This window comes from Uloborus diversus, chromosome 3, assembly GCF_026930045.1.
Source record: "Uloborus diversus isolate 005 chromosome 3, Udiv.v.3.1, whole genome shotgun sequence".
In the NCBI taxonomy this organism is placed as follows: domain Eukaryota; kingdom Metazoa; phylum Arthropoda; class Arachnida; order Araneae; family Uloboridae; genus Uloborus; species Uloborus diversus.
The window spans coordinates 194,114,322-194,136,937 of record NC_072733.1 but is presented as its reverse complement, the minus strand read 5'-3'; the positions used below and the strand labels follow the sequence as shown (position 1 = coordinate 194,136,937).

Here is a 22,616-nt window from a genome sequence, read left to right as displayed (position 1 = left end):
CGCTTTGTGGGGGAGGGAGTTTTATGAAATTGTGACAGTATGCGATAAAAGAGGAAGAGATTAATAAAAAATTGTGACATCACATATTTTGGTTGAAATAAAAGCACTTTTTTTAACAGTATATTTGAGTAATATGGTGTGACGAAGGGAAGGACAATGTGAAGTGTGACACTTTGTAACAAGGGGAAGGGGGGAGTGTGACATCATTTATGGGCAGTCCCTAACCAGAAAAATACGTTAAACAGAATAAGACACAAACAAGACAGCAATCAACATTACTCAGAAGACGTAAACAATGTAATCAACACATCGAACCCGTATCACAAATAACATTTTCCTTTCATTCACAAACTAGAAACGACTTCTGTGGCTCTAAGATACATCGTTTCTCATACTCTCTCTTTCAATTACAGTAGTACATTTTAAACTACACACTGCGTACTAGTAGGGTAGACAGCGGCACGTTTGCGCAGTGCCCTTTTTTGAAAACGAATTATAACTGGAGAGCCAACAGTCATAACATATTAATGCTGCTCCCTAGCAAATATCCTCACAAGTTTTTGAGCATCAGTCGAGCTTCGGTCTAGCATCCAGAAAGAATAATCTGTTTTCTAACCAAGTAAAGTAAATTTTGAGTTTAACGTTTTGAAGCTTATTGTAAATAAATAATACTTAGTTAAGAAAGAACAAATGTATAAAAATTAGCAGATTTTTATCCTTTTTTGAGAATTGTATTTGTATGAACTGAAGTATTTTTTTTTCCACATTGAAAAAAAAAATTTCCAAATCCCAAAAATTTCCAATTTTTTCCAAATCCAAACTTGGCGACGGGACAAGTTTACATGTTGACGTCTGAGCACCTTTACGGACGTTCTTACTGTATCTTACTTCTAAACGTGCCCTGTCGCTTTTTTCGCTCCGAACTGTTTCAAAACTGGTTACTATTTTCAGGCTATTTAGTTTTGAAAATCACCATTTAATTTCTAATTGAGTTACAAATTCGTATCTTATAGCTTACAATCATGAAGTGCAGTCTTCATGCCCGTTCGGCTTTTACTTTATACACTATACAGTCTGTAATAAATTTGCTTTATTTTAACGATGGTAAGACATTATGTTCAAAACACTAACAGAACCACGTTAAGTCTGAAAATAAATATGCGTAAATGTGCCCCGTGTCCGGGGCAAGTTTACGCAATTGACTTGGGCTCAAAAATAATTTTTTTAGCGGTTAAAAACACAAACTGAGCAACATTTGAATACAGTCGAGTCCCGACTTACGCGAGGGATGCGTTCGAAGACCCCTCGCGGAAGTTCAAATTTCGCGTTGAGGAAAAGGGTATGCGTAAAAACTTTTATAATCTTGCCCAATTATTTTAGGCACTTAATAGACCTAAAACTTAAGACCTGAAACTGTTTTAAACCATTCCTTAACTATGGAAATGTTATTTTACTTTGTAAAAATAAATAGGAATTGAAAAAAATAGTTCTAAATTCAGTATAGCTAGTACATGAAATAAAACAATTAGTGTAATTTCAAAAATGTCTAAGCGTAGTTGGCGGCATTTGAAGGCTACGCGTATCCTAATCACACCATTACGTACGCTGCCAACTTTTCGATAGTTTTTTAGGAGCCTAAGGGTGATCTGTGAGCAGAAAAAAAAAAAAACCACTTTTCTCGCATAGTAGTGTCCATTGCATTTCTTTTTTTTTTTTTTTTTTTTTTAAATCATTGGAAAGAAATTAAAAAAAAAAAAAACGGGGAATTTTTTTTTCTTTTTAATTTTCTGGTTTTTGCGGGATTAAAAGATATTATCTCATTTTAATATACGTATGAAAAATATAACTATATGTGATTGTGCGTGTATATATGTTTTGAGTCTTCATTAATTGCAAATTTTCCGTTTTTGTTGCATTAAAAAAAACACGCTGAAACAAAATAAAAAAAAAGAAAAAAATCGTACAGAAACGGTAAAATTCTATTTTTGGAAATTTAAGGCTTGTCACGCGATCGGAAGAAATTATCCGATGAATTTTGTTTTCCCGCGCTATACGACTCAAAAACAAAAAATTACTTCGCCCCACCCCATTGGTCATCCCCAAAATGCCTTTAAACTGCGCCACATGTACGTTCTAAGCGCCAATATCTCACTTTCCAAATTTGTGTCAAACATATTGGGTGACGACGTTACACAATAAAAAAAGAGGCGGCGCGGGGAAAAACATAATGACAACTCATACTCATGGATAGTGTTTTCCTTCGTCTCGTCTATGACGTTCATTCATGGTCACGAGGTGCAATGGTATCTTATCGCAGCTGTGTTTCAGAGTTCAACCTCTACTATCATACATAACAGAGAAGCGCGGCAACTTGAATTCATTATTTATGCTTTTAGAGTCAGAGTAGTTTCATTTTACACGTAACAGTAGACGGCTATTTCTATAGGAATACGAGTAATGGAGTCTTCAGATATGGATATCAAACCATTTGTAAGTAAAAAATTCTGATTAAGGTGATTATTTATTGATTTTCCTCAAAACGGGAAGCTTAAGAAATTTATGTAATTACACGTTATTTAAAAATAAGTATTTATTACAGAAAAGCAGCAGAAATTAACTCCTAAATAAAGGAAAAGTGCAGCAGTATGTTTTTTAAAGCACCAATTTGCTGGATAATATTTGATTCTGATTTTAAATAAGAATGAAATTCTTCGCAGGATTTCAAACAATTTACTTTTTTAAACAACTGCGATTTAAAATTATGCTAATTCACCTATTATTCAAAAGCGAAAGTACGCTTCTAGCTATGCAGTAGGCTCGGGAAAGCATAAAATATATTCACACTATTATTATGTTTTAACTTAAAAAAACTTCCCCCGACGACTTTCAACTGTTACATTCTCAGTGTTTCATTCTGTTGGTTCAGAAAACGGGGCATTTCAGCGTTCTGCTAGTCCGTCATTTTGAGGGTGTCAATTGCCCTCCTTCCCCGGCTTTGAAAAACTAATGATCTCTTAATAAATGAGCCTAGTTTGGTTGTTTTCATACAAAATTTGCATTGAGTATGCAATCTTTGCTCCCCCCTAACGGAAGTGTTCGAAATGACGGGCCTGGTGTCCTGCAGCTGTGTGCTGGTTAACGGGGCTGTTCCGTTCAAAAGTGGACACAAGGTCGCCTCAGAGCAACAGTAGGATATCTTATTACTTCCTTTTACAAAAAGGAAGTATTGTATTCGCGAAAAAATTTTCACTCAAAAATCGACCTTAATCTCCATTTTGTTCACCCCCGAATGAATGTCGAGTTTTTTTTTCGGCTCGACCACATGTAGATAAGTGCCTAAAAACGTAAAGACACGCAATTTTGACGATTCCCGAGTTAATTACAACGAGTTTTCTCGTGACGTCTGTATGTACGTACGTATGTATGTCGCATAACTCAAGAATGGTATGTTCTAGAAAGTTGAAATTTGGTTCGTAGACTCATAGTGGGGTCTTAGTTGTGCACCTCCCCTTTAGATTGCATTCGGGTGTTTCTAACAGGGTCTTTTGCACTTTTTTGGGGGAAAATCATCGCCAAGTTTTGTCGCTTCCTTGGTGACAAATTTGGTGATTTTTTTTTTTTTAAATCTGGTTTTAATTTAGCCACTGTTGGTGATATTTAGAGAGTTAACTATTGAATCTATTGAATCACATTAAAATTGCAATAATGGGGAAATAACATTAAGTTGGTGTAAAAGGAAGCTCGTCATCAGCTCGTTATTATTAAAGGGATTAGATGTCTTACTGTTGCTCTGAGGCGACGACATGGTCACTATGCATAACAGCAAAGAATTGGTTACATGTTTCTACGCAAAACTGAAATTGGGAGACAATGGAATTGTTTTAAGGGAACACACAATAATATAAATAAAAAGTGGAATGAATCTTAACTTTTATGTACTATACTACTGTTAATGTGTTTTAACTTTTTCTAAACGCTAACTTAAAATTGGTGTTGTGTATTTTGCTACTGTACTTTATTTAGAGATTTTTCATAACGTTTTATAAGTTTATCGCGAAATTCAAGATTTTCTCGATGATAATTACTGACATGTTTTGTAAATTTTGTTATAAGTTATCTTGTACTAAACGAGAGAAAAACAAGATGGGGAAAATGAAATACTTGAGTCTCAAGAATATTCCGGTATAAAGATCGAATTTGTTAAAATATACTCCAAAAAAATAATTATGGCTTGTAAAATAGGATTCAAATTTTGTTTGTACCGGATTCGTTTAATATATATGAGTTATATTCCACAGTATTCAGTGTTACGTATGGAACCTTTCCCAGCTGAATTTCAAACTATTTGTGTGTTTTTTCCACTGTGAAAATACAAATAACAAAGCTTTCAATAATTTTTAACACTTACCGCACTTGGAAAAAGAAAAAAAAAATTAAAAATTTGATTGTGAAAGATCCCGTACGTAACACTGAATACCACGATGAATATAATCATTAAATTAGATTATAGAGTGAAAGAAAAAAGACATTACTGAAAAATAAGTGTTAAATAAAAGGAAACATAAAGGTGAAATCTCATCTGTTTATTCTGTTTTCATTTGTGTATTCTCATGAGATTTATTTCTGCCATATTCTTGGTTACAAATGGATCGCAAAAATAGAACAAAAAAAAAAAAAAAAAAACGCATCACTGAAATAATAGTTCCCCTGCATTCTCAAAGGTTGACCTTTTCGCCCGTTCGTGAGTTTTTATGGTCCTGCTAAGATGCAATCTGAAACACTCAACCATTACTATGACGTAAATACTTTTTCCATCACTGAATCAACATTTCCAGAACTCTAGGTAAACAAAGACATCATTGGGGAGGATTGCTGAATATATTTCTGATAGTAACAAATCTCCATCATCACTTTTAAAAAATCCGGTTTAGTTGTCAACATTCACAATAGAAATATTAAATGCTAGACGTAGCTTTCAACAGTAAAACATCTCAGTGCTCAGAAAATGAAGGTTACGCAACGCGAGAGGCACCCAGTACGGGAGTTACCGAGATTCGTGGGAAAACAATTATTTTTCGAAGTTTACTTACTTTTTCGAATGTTTGCATAGTGAAAAACACATCATTTGTTCACCATCCCCTCTTAATGAAATACTGAATGAGACTTTTAGTATCAAAACGAGCTCAATCTATCTTTCACTATTTTACCAGGAAAGACAAAAAACATTTCAAGCTTAGCCCACTTCCTTTTTGTTTCATTTTTTAAAAAAAGCAATACTGTCTAATTATTAAGATAAAAATTATTTTGATTGAGTTACTTTGCAAATAAATCGGCCTTTAAAAAACTCGACGTAAAAAAAATTAAATTAATGTGAAATCTCACTTTTATGCCATGTGCAATAAAAAAAGTGAGTTGATTAGGCAATTTTCTAATAATGTTATTGATGTTATCCGAACGGTATGGTTAAAATTTGGATTGAGATGGTTTTGGTACTAATCGCCTCAAACATTATACCGTTGGTTTTCAGTTAGTATAACGATTTTTCTCTTTTTAAAATGTAATGGATTAATTAAAATATAATTTTTTCACGAAATTGAATAGTAAATAAATAGGATTAAAAGGAGAAACCAGTTATCCGCATCCTCCTCCCTTATCTTCAGATTTGATAACTCGACCATTATAAACGCTGGTTCATGTTAAAAGATTAAGATGAAGCAAGAAAATTATTAGTAGCTCTCTTGTTTTCTACTTATATGACTGTTCAAAATTTATTTTACATCTTTAACTGACTTTCTTCTCCATAGATAAAATTAGGAGAAAATATAATGATTGTAATAAAATTCGAAACAAATGGGAGCAGCATATTTAATAAGTAATAATAATAATTTAAAAAATCCGCATGAGTAATAAGAATAATTCTTTGTTTTAATTTATTCACTACAAAGATGTCAAAATTTTAACACTTACATCAGAAAAGCCTTATAAATCTAAAAATGTATGTTAAAAACTGTTCTGTGACAGGAAGCAGGTATCTATATTCTCCTTACATTGCAAAAAAAAACTTGCAGAAACAAACTCACCAAGATTCTTAAACGAAAGTTTTAAATATTTTGAATATATTTAACAAAATTTAAGATTAAAAATAATCCCATTCACTTATTTTTTTTTTTTTTATCAGTGTCATATGATTCCATTTGCTGGCATCTTTGACTGTTAATTCCATCATTCTACTTACATCAAACAAATGAAATAACTTAAGAATTTTAAGTTTTGTTTTTCACTTACAAAATTACTTTCAAGTCGAGGAAAGAGTTAATCGTATTTGTTTTATTTATTTATTATTATTTTCATTTTTTTTTTTTTTTTTGGTTCTACATCGATTTTGTTAAACATCAATTTCTGAGTTTGAATTTTATTCTTATCTTTTATAGGAAACAAATGTGTATGTGCATAGCCCATTGACTGAATCTTCTACGACAGCCAACTATTACGTTTCTTATGCGATTCGCTTGATGGTACTTATTTGAATTTTATTATCTTTTTACAGTACTCGACTTTTTCTTTAAAAATATAACCATAATCTTATAATTTATATCATGTAATTTCAGACAGACCATCCGAGTTTTACGTACGGATCATCTCACATTCGCAGAAGATATTCAGAATTTGTGCATTTAAAAAACCATTTGGCAGCTTACTATCCACTGGTGTAAGTACATCATTTTTGTTATTTTTCTCTCGAACTATTGCTACCCCTTTATTTGTATTCCAAATTACTTCTGGATTCAAAATTTTACATCAGTTAATTTCCGTACAGAAAAACGATTAAATTTCCTTGACGTCTTTGCGTCATTTAAATGACGTAAAGACGGAAAGGTTTTGACTCGTTTACGGCTTTTTAAATTCAAAAACATGATCTGTGAGGTAAATCTGTAGACAATTGGTTGTTTCGACTTTTAAGCTTCGTGCTTACGTAAACAAATTGCCGTTCTCATACAAGAGCTATATCAATTTTAATTTTCATGAACTATTATCCGATAAAAATCTATCTTAAAAAATAAACGGATCCGAATACCATAAAACAGTCTGAATTGTCAAACAATGCTTGAATTTTATAGTATTATAGAATTTGAAAAATTGGGGACAACAGTAGCACTTAATTGACGATAGTTTTTTTTTTTGCTGTGCAATGTCTCAAAAGAACTTTTTTTTTCCCTTTTTAAGAAAAGGTAGATTACAACCACTAAAGATTGTAATTTTTTTTATTTTTTTTTTTAAAGTGAGAAGCAAAAACGTATGAGCCATGAATTTAGTAATGTTTATTTTTAAAAAAATGTGCGTTTTTCCTACGTAGAATTTTCTAACTCATAAATAATCGGAGAGAAATTTCAGTGTTTATGCATTTTCTTCTTTTCGCTTTTATTCCGTTGTATAATAAGGTTGAGTCTTGAACAGTGACGTATAAAAACACTCTCCAGAGGCATTGGGTTTAACATTATTGCCAATCCTAGTACAGTAGACTCTACACATGTACGAACTGTTTTGATCAAAAAAAAATAATAAAAAATAAATAAATAAATAAAATAAAACCTCCCGCAGGTAGCTTTCTCGTGAATAAAACTTTAAATTAACAATGTAAGATTTAAAGCTTTCATTTTTATAGAACATTTTTAATAAACTTCTACGCAAGTGTATTAAAAAGAATGAAAAAAATTTGAAAATGAAATTAGAAAAAAGAAAACAACAGACTGGGCGAATTCTTACGTTTTTTTTGTTTATGCAGGAAGTGCCCAACTTTACCTCCCAAGAACTTCTTCAAAAGATTCAATACTGATTTCATTGAAGAAAGGCGACAAGGGCTTCAGAAATTTCTTGAACAGTAAGTATCATTAAACTCTTTTATATCACGAACACTTGAACAAGTTTTATTTCATACATTGGAATGCTCAAATTCAGAACTGTTGCGTAAAGCAATCTCCCTTTTATAAAGATTTTCCACTTAAGAATGACACAAATTCAATATTAGACGGCTTAAAAACAGTCAAGTAAAATATATTGCCTACTGTATGAAATTTGAAGGGAAAAAATACTCCTCTACTAGAAGGATTGTAAATTTCAATAAATGTGGGAGTTGAAATATTGGAAACTTAAGCTCGAGATTAAACCAACAATCCTCGCGAAAATTCACAATTAAATTTGAATTCAAAAATCGGGAATTCATGATCGTTTATCAACATTAAAATGAATCATTAATTTAATTTGGATTGCAGGAATTATAGAGAACTTTACAAGACAAACTAATACTACAGTTTACACTTAAAGTTCATAATTTATAATGTGTAACTTAAAAATTCTTTTCACAATGCCGTTTTTTCTTAAAAAAATATACTAAATGTTTTGGCTTCAGTGGTGAAGATTAAAACGAAAGTTACATAAAATGGAACGTAAACAGACGAGCAAAAGCATTTATAAATGACAGCACTAAACTAAGGATTTTTAATTTTAATTTCCACCAAACCGAAACGAACCGAAATAAATATTCATTAATCAATATATCTTTAAGTCAAATTTACATTGCAAGCTAAGCAATACATTACTTTACCCACCATATCATTTAAACACATTAAAAATATTTATCGCAGGTACTAAACCGACGTGATCAACATTCGGCGCTGTATCAGAGAAAAAAATATCTTTTACATTCTTAGCAATCTGGAATCACATATTTATTTCCGACATCAAAAGTAAATTATTTCCTAAATGAGGAAAACTAAATAAGTAAAAGAAGAAGCAAACATAAAAAATAAAACAAATAATTGTTGCATACTTTACAAGCATAGAATATTCCTATACTGTGTCATACTTCCATCATAAGTAGACACTTGTCATAAGACTAGTTTTAAAAAAAATTTAACAGTCACAAAATCTCACCAGAAAGAAAGCATCAGGACAGCTTCCAAACGGTCTAATTTCTTTTCTGAATCCCATACGAGTCTTTCTTTGTTGTGTGTTAGTAAAATGTTTGAGACGTTTAGTATCAAAATCAGCTCAACCAATGAATCTTTAGAAGCATTTTTTATTTAATTTTTTTTCTCTATACTATACTATGCAACAAAGCAATTTTTAGCTAACTCCTCTCAATCAGTTATAAAGCCAAAATAAACTGTTTTACTTGGAAACCGGCTCAATCGACGCGTTTACCGTACAGCCTTGCAACAACAACATCAACGATGTTAATACAATGTTTGCAATGTAATAAATAGTTTTAAATAGTTTAATCAACTCGTATTTTATTGTGCACGTCAGTACATGACATAAAAGTGAGAAACGACACGGATTTTATTGTAATTTGAATGAACAAAATAAATACAAAATAAGGCTGATTTACTTCAAAACCAGCTCAAACCAAATATTTTAACCCATAAATAATGAGCAATAGGGGAGACTGGGGTAATGGCAGTCACATAAGGAAAGATGAATATAAAACTTAAACTTTTTTTAAAATTTGAAACGCAATCATGTAAAAATGCTTACATATAGTATATTTTACCTATTGCAGACTCAAATTCAGCCTCAATTCATCTTACCTATTGGAAAAATAAAAAATATTGCAAAATCAGCTTCAACCGGTATTACCCCTACTCTGGGGTAATAGCAGTCAGTAATGCCATTTACTACTTAATGATTGTAAAATAAGAAATATGAGAATTTTCAATGACATAAGTACGTTAAACTGAAACTTTTATGTTAAACTTATTACATAACTCCGCTTTTTAGATATTACAAAAAGGAATTGAAAGTATAGACTGATTTAAAAAACATCTTTCCATGATAAAAAAAAAAGGATTACAAATTTAAGGGCACTGCCAATATGTTGCTCAAGTTACTTTTACTTTCCAGAGCGCATGTCACATAAATACCTCTCAGAAGGGGGTCGCCATTACCCCGAGGGTGGTGACCACCATTACCCCAACCGCATGTTTTCCTTTAACGGCTAAAAAAACAAATACCAATGCTTTAAAACTTAATAAAACACTATGTAATACAACAATATGGCTTACTTTGTATTGTGAGAGCAGTCTCGTTCCAGGAAAGGTAAACAGTAAGAGCTGATAGTGGATTAAACTATTCTCTTTCTTATAAGGCGAAACGTCAAAATAGTCTTTAACAGGCAAACGACGACTGCCAAGATGGAGAGCGCTTGAGTAGTATATCCATAAACTTCCGTGAAACGGCAGCACCAATCAGTTTAAGTCTGCGTCATTCACTTTACGAGAAATCATAGTGACCGCCATTACCCCAGTCTCCCCTACTGCTGCGTGAGAGGAAAAAAAAAAGGCCAAAAAAATCTGTTGGGAAAAGTGAGCAAAGCGTGAAATGTTTTTTGTCTATCATGAAAAAGTTAAAAAAAAAAAAAAAAAAGATTCAGCTGGATTGGATACTAAACGCTTCATTTGTTCTTGTAAGAAAACTTGTCACCTTTAATTATCAACCCAATTCTAGTACTTAAGAAACCGGAATTTCTTTTGCAGAGTGTTATCAATTTCCATGTACCTCTCCGACAAGAGCTTACATCTGTTCCTACAAAGTTCTTACAGCATGTCTGAAATCGATGGACAATGTATTGGCGATATTCCAGCTCCAGAACTAATTGAGCCCTCTTCAGATATTGTTTCAGGAACGCATCATTCAGATACAAGGTGAGAAGAGTTTTTTATTTCCTTTAATAGTCAACCAGCGACAAATATGTCCCTCCTTCCTTTTTCTTTCGACTATGAGGGCTAACCTTTTTCCTTTAAATTTTATCTTCTACTTTATTTGATCACATACTAAATATATCTATTGATTCTAAATAGCTTAACTCATCACATGAGACAATTCAACAGCCTCGTGTTCTAAAAAAATTATTTTCATGAGAGAACTTTTGTTCATTTTTAGTGTACTTTAACTTCGTGTCATTAAATGCGATACAGGGTTACAAATTTTAGAAAAGGAACCTAAATAATGGGGAAAAAGGACCAAAGAAAAAGAGATCTTTATCTTAACTTTTAAACGTTAAAACTTGGGATGCACCGATTAATTGGCAGTTATTAATAATCAGAATAGGTTGAACATCTTTTTTAATCAAAATTACTTTTACGTAGACCATGAAGCTATGCTGGATGAATTGATTATATTCAACCAATAGCTTCAAACTCTAGCAGCCGCATTTGATTCAATTTACAAATCATCATTGCGGGGATATAACCGCGTTCATATTAAAAAAAAAAAAAAAAAAAACTGCAGATAAACGAAAGAGGTTACAGGAAAAATTCAAAATGAAACTGAAACATCAAAGGAAAAAGGGAGAAAAGGGACCAGATTAAAAAAAAAAAATCAGGACTTTTAGGAACTTGAGATTAAAAAGGGACTTTAAGGACAAAAAAAATATTGAGAGCCCTGGTGTGATATGAAGAACATGAAGTGCAAAATTGCAATTTTCAAGAATAAAAACACATCATCCTTTTCAATACCCCTCCCCCCCCACAAAAAAATATTTAAATAAAATGAAAAACTCATTAGCGATAAAACATATAAAATATTAATCCATAAAAAAATTTTACATTAAAGAACGGGTTCCCTGCAGCGCCAAAACACTTACTGCGTTTTTCTTTTTTTTTTCTTTTTTACTTTGTTTTGCGATCTTAACTTATCGCACAAAGGTAAACAGTTTATTTGCATGGCAAATACATTTTGACAAGTGTGTCCCAACTCTGCAGTATTCATAAAATACAACTGCACGTTATTTTGAGCAACATTGTCACGTGAATATATCAATATTACTAATACTTTTGGAGGTGCGCGCACAGACACACAATTTTTGTTAAAGTCAACCAAAAAAGCGTTGTTTTTTAGTAAGGCTTGTACTTATATCTTTTCTATGTTTCTGCAATAAATATATGTAAAACATAATGCTAATAAATAATAAATCGAAAAATTGTTTCGTTTCAGTTCTAACAGATCATCAGAATACTTAGAAGCAATGCAGTGTGTCAGAGCGCTTCAAAATCTGGTTATCGACGTAGCTCAAAACAGTCCATCAGATTCTCCAACAGAAGGCAAAAAATCTATTGAGACAACAGACTCGTCATCGAAATTCTTAAAACCACCTTTAAGCTCTGCTCTGCGCAAGTTCAACAGCTCCGCTAAACCATATCCAATTCCCAGGAAATGTGGAAGCTTGGAGTCGACTCCATCTTCATCGCCTCCATCAAGCCTTGAAGCAAGTTATAGCTCTTCAATGGATTCAATGAGAACTCGTCGCGTGTCATTTAATGATAAAGTGAAAATTGCAGTTGTGACTAATTACGGAATTTCCGTATTGAGAACTTGAACTGAGTCTGAAATATAGTAGCTTCAACAATACCAGTAAACCACGTAAAATTCTCAAAAAGGGAGGAAGTTTTGAATCTACTCCATCCTCATCACCTCTATCAAGCCTGGAAGCTAGTCACATCTCATCCACAAGATTTCGATTTTGGGAGTTTGAATAGAGCTATGTATATAAAGCAACAACATTATTTATTAATATGTACATTATCCATGTTTCATTTGCAAGTTCTTTGCATGTCCCTGCTTTCATTCCGGTTGCTCTTAAATGTCATTCGTCACTTAAAAATGACTTTCTGCTCATTTTACTTATATTATTCAATGACCCCCCCCCCCCCAAAAAAGATATTACTGCCATCAACAACTACACATTCAAACAATTTAGCTGTCAACCCGTTCACATCATACATATACACAATCTATGTATAATATATTTCATATCTCATTTCACCTATATTTATTTCAAGATTTTAAACAAGCTAAATAACTTTATTACCACACATTTATTTATTAAGTTCGTTAGATCATGCGCAAGTTCAAATTTGTTGCTACAAATTTGATCAATGAAAAACCATGATTTTCTCCTCATTTTATTTTTGTAAATATCAGAAGATTAGCACTAAATTTAATTTCAGTAAAAGCAGTTCTATTATGAAATTAAATTATAGTTATAATTTTATTAAAAAAAGAAAAATATAATTTTTTTTATTTTCCTAAATCTGAATGCGATTGATGCTTAAAGCATAGATTTTATAGATAAGTAATTTCTAGTTCCAGTTAGTTTAAAATAAGTAGAAACTAGTAATTCATATAACTTATGCTATGATTCAATAATTTTCAAATATAAATAAACTCAACCCAGTCCATTTACATTTTATGTTACATCATTGTAATATATATGAATGTATATACTTATTTATAATATTCTGACGTGTTCAATGTTCTAACTGGTCTCTCTGTAATTATTGTTCGGAATCGAGCTGGTTTTTTTCCTACATAAATTGTAATTTTGTGTTAAACAAAAAATAATATAATAAAAAGAATTTAAACTCTGAATAATAATGAAGAATTTTTGCTGCATTTTTCCGACCTGGCACGTACACACACACATACACAAATAGTTTTTCTTTTGGTTCGTAGATACCTTTAATTGAATATTCATTTCAAAAACATATACATTAATGAAAAACGATATATTTTGCTTTCGCTTTCAGCATCACTCAAAACACTACTTTTCTTTCTTTAAAACATTTCACTTAAAAAAAAATCTTTTTAATTGTTTCTGATATTTTTGCTTCTATTACTAGAAATTCAGGCTGTTTAAGAAAGGGGATTATTTTAAAGACATTACTTCAAAAACAGTATTAAAAAAACAAAAAAAAGCAAGGTTTTTAATAGTATTGAGATTTTGTTGTTGAAATCAATATTTTTATTGGAATTCATATTTAGCGGACACTGCGCTTAACAAAATAAATAAATGAATAATAACTCGAAAAAAGAATGCTGATTTGAAGAACAAACTGCGGTATAACACTAGGCAACGGGAGAATGTAGGGTTCTAAATAAAATGAGTAGTATACATATGTACTATTTATTACTTCGGTCAGTTTTACGTAAATATGAAATTTGACTTAGTTTTCATAAAAAGTTTTTAGATAATAATCTTATTTCTCAATGTTTCATATTAAAAGCGGTTTTGCTACATTGAAACGATTTTTTTGTGTGTGTGTGGGGGGGGGGATATTCGTAACGTGACCTGGCGGACCGTTTAGTACTAGCAGTTTTTTTTTTAATTTTCTAAAAAGCTTTATGGTACCCTGAGATAATCCATCCATTAAAAAGTAAAATTGAAAAAATATAAAAAAATTGGGTTCTGCCCCACAGAGCTAATGCATAACTTGAGTACCTGCTTCTTTACCCGGCAGGCAGAAATTGGCTGTCAACATGATGAGTAAGTAGTGGTCAAATAAGAGGGGCAATTCTTTATTAGGCATCTTTCACACCACATCATGATGAAGTTCATGTACGTGTTTAACTAAAATCACGCGGTTTCTATAGCAGTTTTGAAAACAAATTACAAAAAAAGAAATAAAAGAATGAAATAAGCTTGAATTCGAAGTCATATCTTTTTCAAGCAATAGTGTCAGCTTAATCGTCTTGGCACCTCTTGGCTGGGGGATATGCACCCCCTGGTAACAAGATCAACAAATTTGTTTCTTTATGTGTTTTTTATTTTTACTAGTGAGACCGACACATCATGACAAATATATGAAAACGATAACATTTCGTATTTATCGGGGACGTTTTATCTTCTAATTCAAAATACATAGGTTAAATATTCAATCACTTTAAAAAGTTTTAGAGAAGCAAAACAAAATTTAACTTCAAAATACAAAAAATGTACACCTAAAACCGTACATAAAATACACACCTTATTAGGAGATATTTCAGGAAAAAAAAAGAATCGAGACAGACATGTTTACTCTCCAGATTACAAAATTAATTTTGTATGTCGTGCTTCGTTTCTTCTGCTGAGATCATTTTCGCAATACATTATTTCCCTCATAATGAAATAAATTGCTACACGTGTCTCATTACGAATTCAGTTAGGATTATAAAACTTTAGTCATAGAGTAATAGAGCACGTGCTTGACTCTAATAATCTCGATAAGTAACCGATTAGCTTCTGTATATACAGCTTGAGTAAAAACTTTAAGGCCAGTATAATTTTCTTTGGAAAAAGGAAAATGAAATTAAAGGGATTTTAATATTATTGTATTATTAATTATTAATGTTCATTGGTAAGAAATAACGCAATAGACAGGATTTGTAAAGCATGTAATAAACAGAAAAGCAGTGGTTTATCCAACGTTAGCATTTCAGCTTGAGTAAAAACTTTGAGGCCACTAGTATTTTTTAAAAAATGCAAGTTCTTATACTGTAAAAAATGTCACCTCAGTTGACAAGATTGTGGAAACCCTTCAACTAGCAGTTTTGTGATTAATTTCTTCAAAATTTTTATTCCACTTGTGACGATATCGTAAGGTAAACAGTTAACTGTTCAAGAAAGAGGGCAGATTGAAGCTTTTTCTTCAACAAGGATTAGTAGGCATACTATTGCGAAAAAATAGGAAGGTCGAAGACTGAAGTCAACATTTCTGTTTGATTTAAACACAATTAGGGAAAAAAGAAAACCCGGGAAAAATTAAAGCTTTGTCCTCGCGTCATGGAAGAAGAGTTAGAAACTTACATTACCTGAAACGTACTCAACTAGGAAACTTGTTCTGACGATAGGTTTAAATGTTAGTCAAAAATGATATATAACACAATTAGAAGGTGTGGAAGTTTTATTAATGCTGCAAAATTGCTTAAACCCCAGTTATTGAAAATGCACAATATAGAGCGTTTCAACTTTAGCTGGGAAATCATGACCTGGGATAACCAATGCATACAAATAATTTTTTCTAACGGAAAGAAGTGGAGTTTGGATGGACCAAACGGAGGGAAGTACTATTGGCATGATTTAAGAAAAGAAAAAAAATATTCTACTATCGCCAATTAGATGGAGGCTCTGTCAGAACTTGTGAGCGCTTTGCTTACAATGGTGTGTGCTCAGTTGCGTTTGTTTCAGGTAAAATGAACTCACAGGCATATCAAAATGTCCTCCCAAGTCATCTTTTCCCAAATGCCGAATTTATTGCTGGGGAAAATTTAAAATATCAGCAAAACAATGCATCTATCCATCCGAGTAACAGTGCAAAAAATAGGCTCCATGTAAACAATGTTGAAACTTTGAAATACCAACTCAGTCTCCAGATCTTAACCCAATAGAGAACTTATTGGGTGACTTAGCAAGAGGAGTTTATGCAAAGGAGAGACATTTTACTTCATCAATAGAGCTGAAATCTACTATCGAAGATGAATGGTAAAAAATACATCCCGAATTTTGTCAAAAACTAGTTTCATTAATGAAAACAAGAATATTTGAACTAATCTGAAGGAATGGCTCCCACACAAGCTTATAAATATTTGAATTTTTGTCCTCATATGCTTTTTTCTATGTTGGCCTTAAAGATTTTACTCACGTTCAAATATTGATCTCTAATATTTTCTGATAATGAAACTCTTACAGTTATTTTTTTTTTTTTTGTCTTTTTTACTTGTATTTAAGGTTAATAATTATCACTCATATGACTTTTCGATTCTAAGATTAAGGTGTGTCGAATTTCTCAAAAAAGTGCACTGGACTTAAAGTCTTTACTCAGACTGTACACGAGTGTCATTGTTAGAGCTGTTAGTTCTTGCTTATAGGAAAAACATCGAAGTACAGTAAAACCTCGGTAATCCGGAACTCTTTTAACCGAAGTCGCGTTAGTGAATTTTTATTTATTTAATTTTAGTAAGTAAATTTCACTTCAAAGTGGTCATTTCTAGAGCAGACAAATTATCCATGCATTTCTATTGTTTTGAACCTATATCATTTTGAGGGCGCTGCGCATGCGCGACACTTATGAACAGTGTGATAGAAAAATGCATGTGAGCTATGTGTACTAACCACCGAGATATTGTTTATTTGTTATTAAAATATGAGCTACAGCCGAAATTTATAACATAATTCCATCAAGAAAAAGCCGTAAAAATAAATTTCCAAAAATCCGGTAAACAATCAATACTGTCACACATTATTTCTTCCAATAAATCCACCAGTAAATTTTTGGAACACTAAATAATTCCATTTTTAAAAATCATTAAATTAAAAGCGATCAAACGTGGAAGTTAAGTATTGTTTTTTTTAAGCAACTTGTGTTTTTAACTACTACTTTTTATGTTTTGAATTATAGAACAAAAAATACAGGTGCCTGTATTCTTAACAACACTATAAAGATATATGTTTTACAAAACTTTACATTGCATTTTCTGACTTGCGTGCCATTAACTAAATAAATTTGCGCATAAATTTGTGCATCTGAGTTGACATCTTCAGTTCGCGCATAAGGCTCAAAATATGAAAAAATAAGTTAAAAATTCAATTTTTCAAAAATTAAAAAAAAAAATCTAATTTTTATAGTGTAACAACCATAAATTATCCGTATTTTGCGTAAGTTGAACCTAAAAAAAATGTTTCATAGCTTTCACACAAGATCTTTAGTTCGCACATACGCTTTAAATTGGGCTAATATCGCCTAAAATTTGAAATGTACGTATGCAGAACTAAAGATATTATGTAAAAGCTATGAAAAAAAAATTAGGTTCAAATTACGCTGTATACTGATAATTTATGGTTGTGTTGCACTACAAAAATTATTAAAAGAAATAATTTTCAATTTTTTGAAAAATACATTTTTTAACATATGTTTTCAAATTTTTAGCCTCATGCGCGCATTGAAGATGTTAACTCAGTTTTTTTTCCCCCCAATTAAGGATATAAAACTACAACTTTTGAGAGGTAACGCGATTTTTTTTTAACCTCCCTATTGTACACGGCATAAAGTGAGAAACCATATGAATTTAATTGGAGTCTGAAAGAAAATTTAAAAAATAAATAAGTAAATAAAATAAGGCCGTTTACTTCAAAACCAGATTGATCAACATCACTTTTATCTGCAAATAACGAGAAAATACTGCTGCTTTATAAAAGGAAAACAAAAATTAAGCGGACCAGAGCGTGAAACAATTTTTATCTTGTTTTGTAAATAATAAAACAATACTGCTCTTTAAAAAAATAAATTAAATAAAAATGAAGTCGCGCGTCGAATGTTTCTTCAAACAGAAAACATTTTCTTTGGAAAAATGAAATAGGCTGAGAGTGAACTTTTTTTTTCCCTTTGTCTCTCCTGTAAAATTTAAAAAATGGATTGAGCTGGTTTTGATATAAGCGCACTTCTGCATAAGTGTCTATTTTTCTTTTTCACTAAATAAAGTGAAAAAAAAGTAACTTTCATAAACATGTTAATCTCTAAAACAAGAGCGCATTTCTTTCGCTATTGATAAGAAAGAGAAAGAAAGTGCGTCTCTTTTAACTTGCTAATGTAACATCGTAACTCAATGGCGTTACGTTTGGAATGAAATTTAGACTTGAGACCTAAATGTTTTATCTTTAACGGGTGTATTTGGAAGCAATAACTAAACTATCAAAGGTCATTTTACATTGTTTATATAATGTGAGTCAAGGAAAATTGAAGCCAGATGATTTTTTCCCCGTACTTCAACGCAATAAAAATAGTGACCGGAACAAAAGTAGTGTTTCAGTGAGCAAAATTTAACTTTAACCCTTAATTAGTGAGGCTATTTTTTTTTGTAGTGTAAGTAGTGGGGTGGGGTGTGTGTAACCCGAAAAGGTTTCTATTACGAATGACATGGTAAATACATATAAACCATCACAAAATTTCTCAAATTAAAGTGGGAAAAATTCGAATGATTTTTGCATTACTTATTTACATAAATGCAACTGAAACAGCAGCGCACGTAACATACACGGGGGGGGGAGGGGGCGCCCCCTCTCAAGAAAAGCTTTCTATCTCAGCAAAAAAGTTTTTTTCTCTCACTCTTCCCGGTGCTTTCAAAAATTGAAAACACAGGATTTGATCAGCATCTATTTGTGAAACATTTAAGGGGAGAAAATTAGTCCTTTTCAATTTTTTTAAAAATGGGACATTTTAGTAATCTCACTTTAAAAATCGCACCTATTGGATAATTTGATTTTCAAATTGAATTTCTAACGTTGTATGCGTCTTAGGTTTACAATAAAATACAATGCGAAAATTTCATAAAAAGGAATTAATATTTCATTCTCTGTTTAGGGGTTCCCCCCCCCCTTCTCGTAAAGGAGGTGATTTGAAAAAAATAAATTAAAGAAATAAAAAGCCGGAGTCGGAGGTTTCAAAATCCTGGAGTCGGAGTCGACCATTCTCTTTCCGACTCCGCAGCCCTGCTGTACAGTAGGGTGAACCAAAAAAAAAAAACTTTTTTTTCCAATTTCGATGTGTGGTACGGAAAAGGTGCCATTGGTGGAACAAAGTGCACATAAAATTCTTAGACAATTTCTTGATCTGTCGCAACTGCATTGAAGTATCAACCATATGCTTCTTCTTGATGTTTTTTACCAAAATTAATTTTAAAAAAAAGTATTTTACGACTTTCGATGACGAGTAGTGCTGAAAAGGTGCCATTGGCGGCAGCAGATTCCCACAAAAATTTGAGATGTACAGTATTATTCCTTCCTTTGCCGCAAATGAGAAAAAGTTTTGGCAATTTTCAGTTTTCTTTTTTCAACGTTTTAAATTAATTTTGTCAAAACTTTAAAATTCTGTTTTCGCCATGCTTACCTGAAATAATTATATCGTTTGCCACATATAATGCATTTTTATAAGGTTGGTGTGTTATAAATTAACTACTTATTGCTTATAAATTTTAAAATTTGATATGTGTTAATAGAAAAATTTACGCAGCTCTCTGTTTGCTTTGCGTTCGAAACCCATCGGGCACAACATAAAACTCACTCCTATTAATAATCACTGGGTAGATCTTCTTAAATAAGAACCTAGTCACTATGTATTTCTTTACTAATAGCAGTCGGGTGTAATGGCAGTCCTCCTGTAAGAACCCGGGGGAAAAAATGGTTGCGTAGCAGGGGACCGGTGATGAAAAAAAAAAGAAGAAAACCCACTAAGAACTGCAACATTTTTGGTGTGCTATCGCATGAACGAACTCCCCATCTGACTAACAGGATAGAGATACTGGACCTACGTACTTTCTAACCCGATCGAAGTCAAGCTGATGGGAAGCGAAAACCTACTTGAGGAGTTTACTTTCAAAACGGAATACATCTACTTTTGGGAAAAATTGTTCTTTTTTTTCCTTTTCAGAATCTCTAATATAAGCCCTATCGACCCATGAATTTCTTTCTTCTCGAAGTGGTTTATATCTACAGTTAAAAAATGCGTAAACATTGGTTTTACCACCTAAACGGTGTATATCCATCCCCTTATTTCTCGTCAGGTCTTTTACAGCAAACTAGAACCTATCCCTTATTTGCCGGTACCCGCTCATTCACTTTCATATCAAAAGGGCACATATCCAAATTTGAATTTTCAACTTGTAACTCAAAAGTAGTTCACAAACAGTGGCGAGCGCATGGGGGTAACCAAGGGTACCGCGGTACCCTCATTAGCTGGAAAAAAAAAATTAAAAGTTCACAGAGCATTAAAATGCTTTGCTGTAATGAGCAGGCTGTTGAAATGAGACTGAGGTGGCTGTGGTTGACTGGTAAAGAAGCTCCTCCCAACAGTTTCTATATCACACACACCTAGTCTTTATCATTTCTTCTTCAAATTTACGCATTTCAGATATGTTACATTAGTTTTTTGAAAAAAATGTTTTCATGAAACAGGACTACAGAGAGAAAGAACTTACGTTTCGCGAAATCAAGTCAGGTTCAAAATTAGAATTTGAGCTCTTTTTCGCACCCTTCAAATAGATTTTTACCACCTTTTACACGAATGAAGTTCATAAGTAAAACATATCAAAGAATATCATGCTTTTCATGACAAAAAAAAAAAATGAAGAGTCTCGTGAGAAAATTTATTGTGCTCTGTGGCGTACCATTGGGTCCAGCGTCACTGGTGAACTTTAAGGATGGTGCCCTCCCCCCACATCGTTTCATATAAATTCATTAATGAAAACAGCAGTATCAATCTATTATGAAACATTAGAACCTAATCGTAAGTAAAATGTTCCTGCAGAAGTAGGAGTTCCGCGGATTTCTTCCATAGAAAACCCGCGAAATTGTAGTTTTAAAAACGCAGTTTTTGATAATGGGAGAAGAGTTAACAACATAGGTTAGGGGAGTTCCCTTCCTCCGCAAATTTTGCAATTGAATATCTAAAACCGTAATTGTAGATAACCTTCGACTATTTTTGTGAGAGGGAGCTACGGTTGGTTCTCTCCCAATAATATTCAAAATTATCGTTCGAAAAACGCCGATTTTATTCGATTTCAGGTGATGTTAGAGGGAGGAGAGATTCAAGGCTCTCTCTGAAAATTTTCGAAATTGAAGCTCAAAAGACGTTATTTTGACCGACCTTTGTTAGGGTAGGAGTCTTCGGGGACTGTCACGCGGAACACTTACGAAATGGAAACCAAAGTTTAAGACGACCTTGAATGGTTTTGGCGAGAGAGGAGAGACGCTTATTGGAAAATTTTGAAGTTGTCGCTTTAAAAACGCAGGTTTAGTCGATCTTTTGTAATACTTCTGGGAGGAGTTTGCTCCCCTTTTAATTTGTAACATATATTGCACTTTGTTTAAATAATGTTTCAAAATAGTTCTTTTCCATTTGAGGGTTAAAATGCCAAACAGTCCCTCACCCATCCCAGATACCCCACCGCAGTGTAGAAGTATTGAAAAGACTCAGGAAATGCACCATATATACTGTGTCTTTATTTTTTGATGGGGTGGGGGCATTATGGATTGGCTCTTTTTTCCCTTCAGTTCTTTGTTTCCAATCTTCTTCGAAAAAATCATTAACATAATCAACTTTAAACTCATATTTTTTTGAAATAATCATGGTAAATTACGGCCCCTCTTCCTTTTGCAACCTTGGCGAGAGCTATTCATGTATCACGGTGCCATATCCACCTAAAACGTTGACAAAAAAAATGTAATGAGACCACGAACGCTCGAATTTCAAACAAACTAAAATGTCAGGTCGGAAATTGAAAATTTAACTGTTAAAATCCAAAGCACAAAAATAGTTTTGGAAAAGAAAAACTCGGAGAGAGGTCTCCACAATATTTGTATCAATAATTAAAAAACAAAAAAATAAAGGGACATAACAAAGAACGGGAAGGGAGGGAAGTTCCTAAAACTTATCCCTTCACCTTACTTTACCAAAGGTAGCCTAGAAAAGCTTTTTTAATACTTTAATTTTGAAAGAAATCTGTGTGAGAGATCAAGCTCCATCCGTCCACCGTCTTCATCAGAAACGGCTTACAATTACATATTTAGGAAACGTCAATTCCTAAAAGCTTCAAGACAAGGACGGATCCAGAAATTTCCCAAGAAGGGGGCGATTGATTTTTTTACTTGCCTCTGAACCTCTTACTACGTATATGATTTACACATGCTTGGGAGGGGGGTTGAAACCTAATTTTTATATGAAAGAAGAAAAATTTAGAGATTTAGCCTGGGAGGAGGAGAAGAGGTTCCCGCATCCATTTTCCGTGTCCAAAGGTTATTCTAAAAATGCGTC

General features: G+C 32.5%; 1 protein-coding gene across 1 annotated transcript; it reads left to right on the top strand.

The window, feature by feature from the left end:
• The first annotated feature begins 2,361 nt into the window (after positions 1-2,361).
• On the top strand, positions 2,362-12,703 carry LOC129218619 (sorting nexin-10B-like). The gene is made up of 6 exons (XM_054852936.1): positions 2,362-2,490; positions 6,432-6,515; positions 6,609-6,709; positions 7,784-7,879; positions 10,533-10,700; positions 11,992-12,703. Exons 1-6 carry the CDS (start codon positions 2,458-2,460, stop codon positions 12,371-12,373), a joined length of 864 nt encoding a protein of 287 aa, XP_054708911.1. The 5' UTR covers positions 2,362-2,457; the 3' UTR covers positions 12,374-12,703.
• Positions 12,704-22,616: the final 9,913 nt, after the last annotated feature.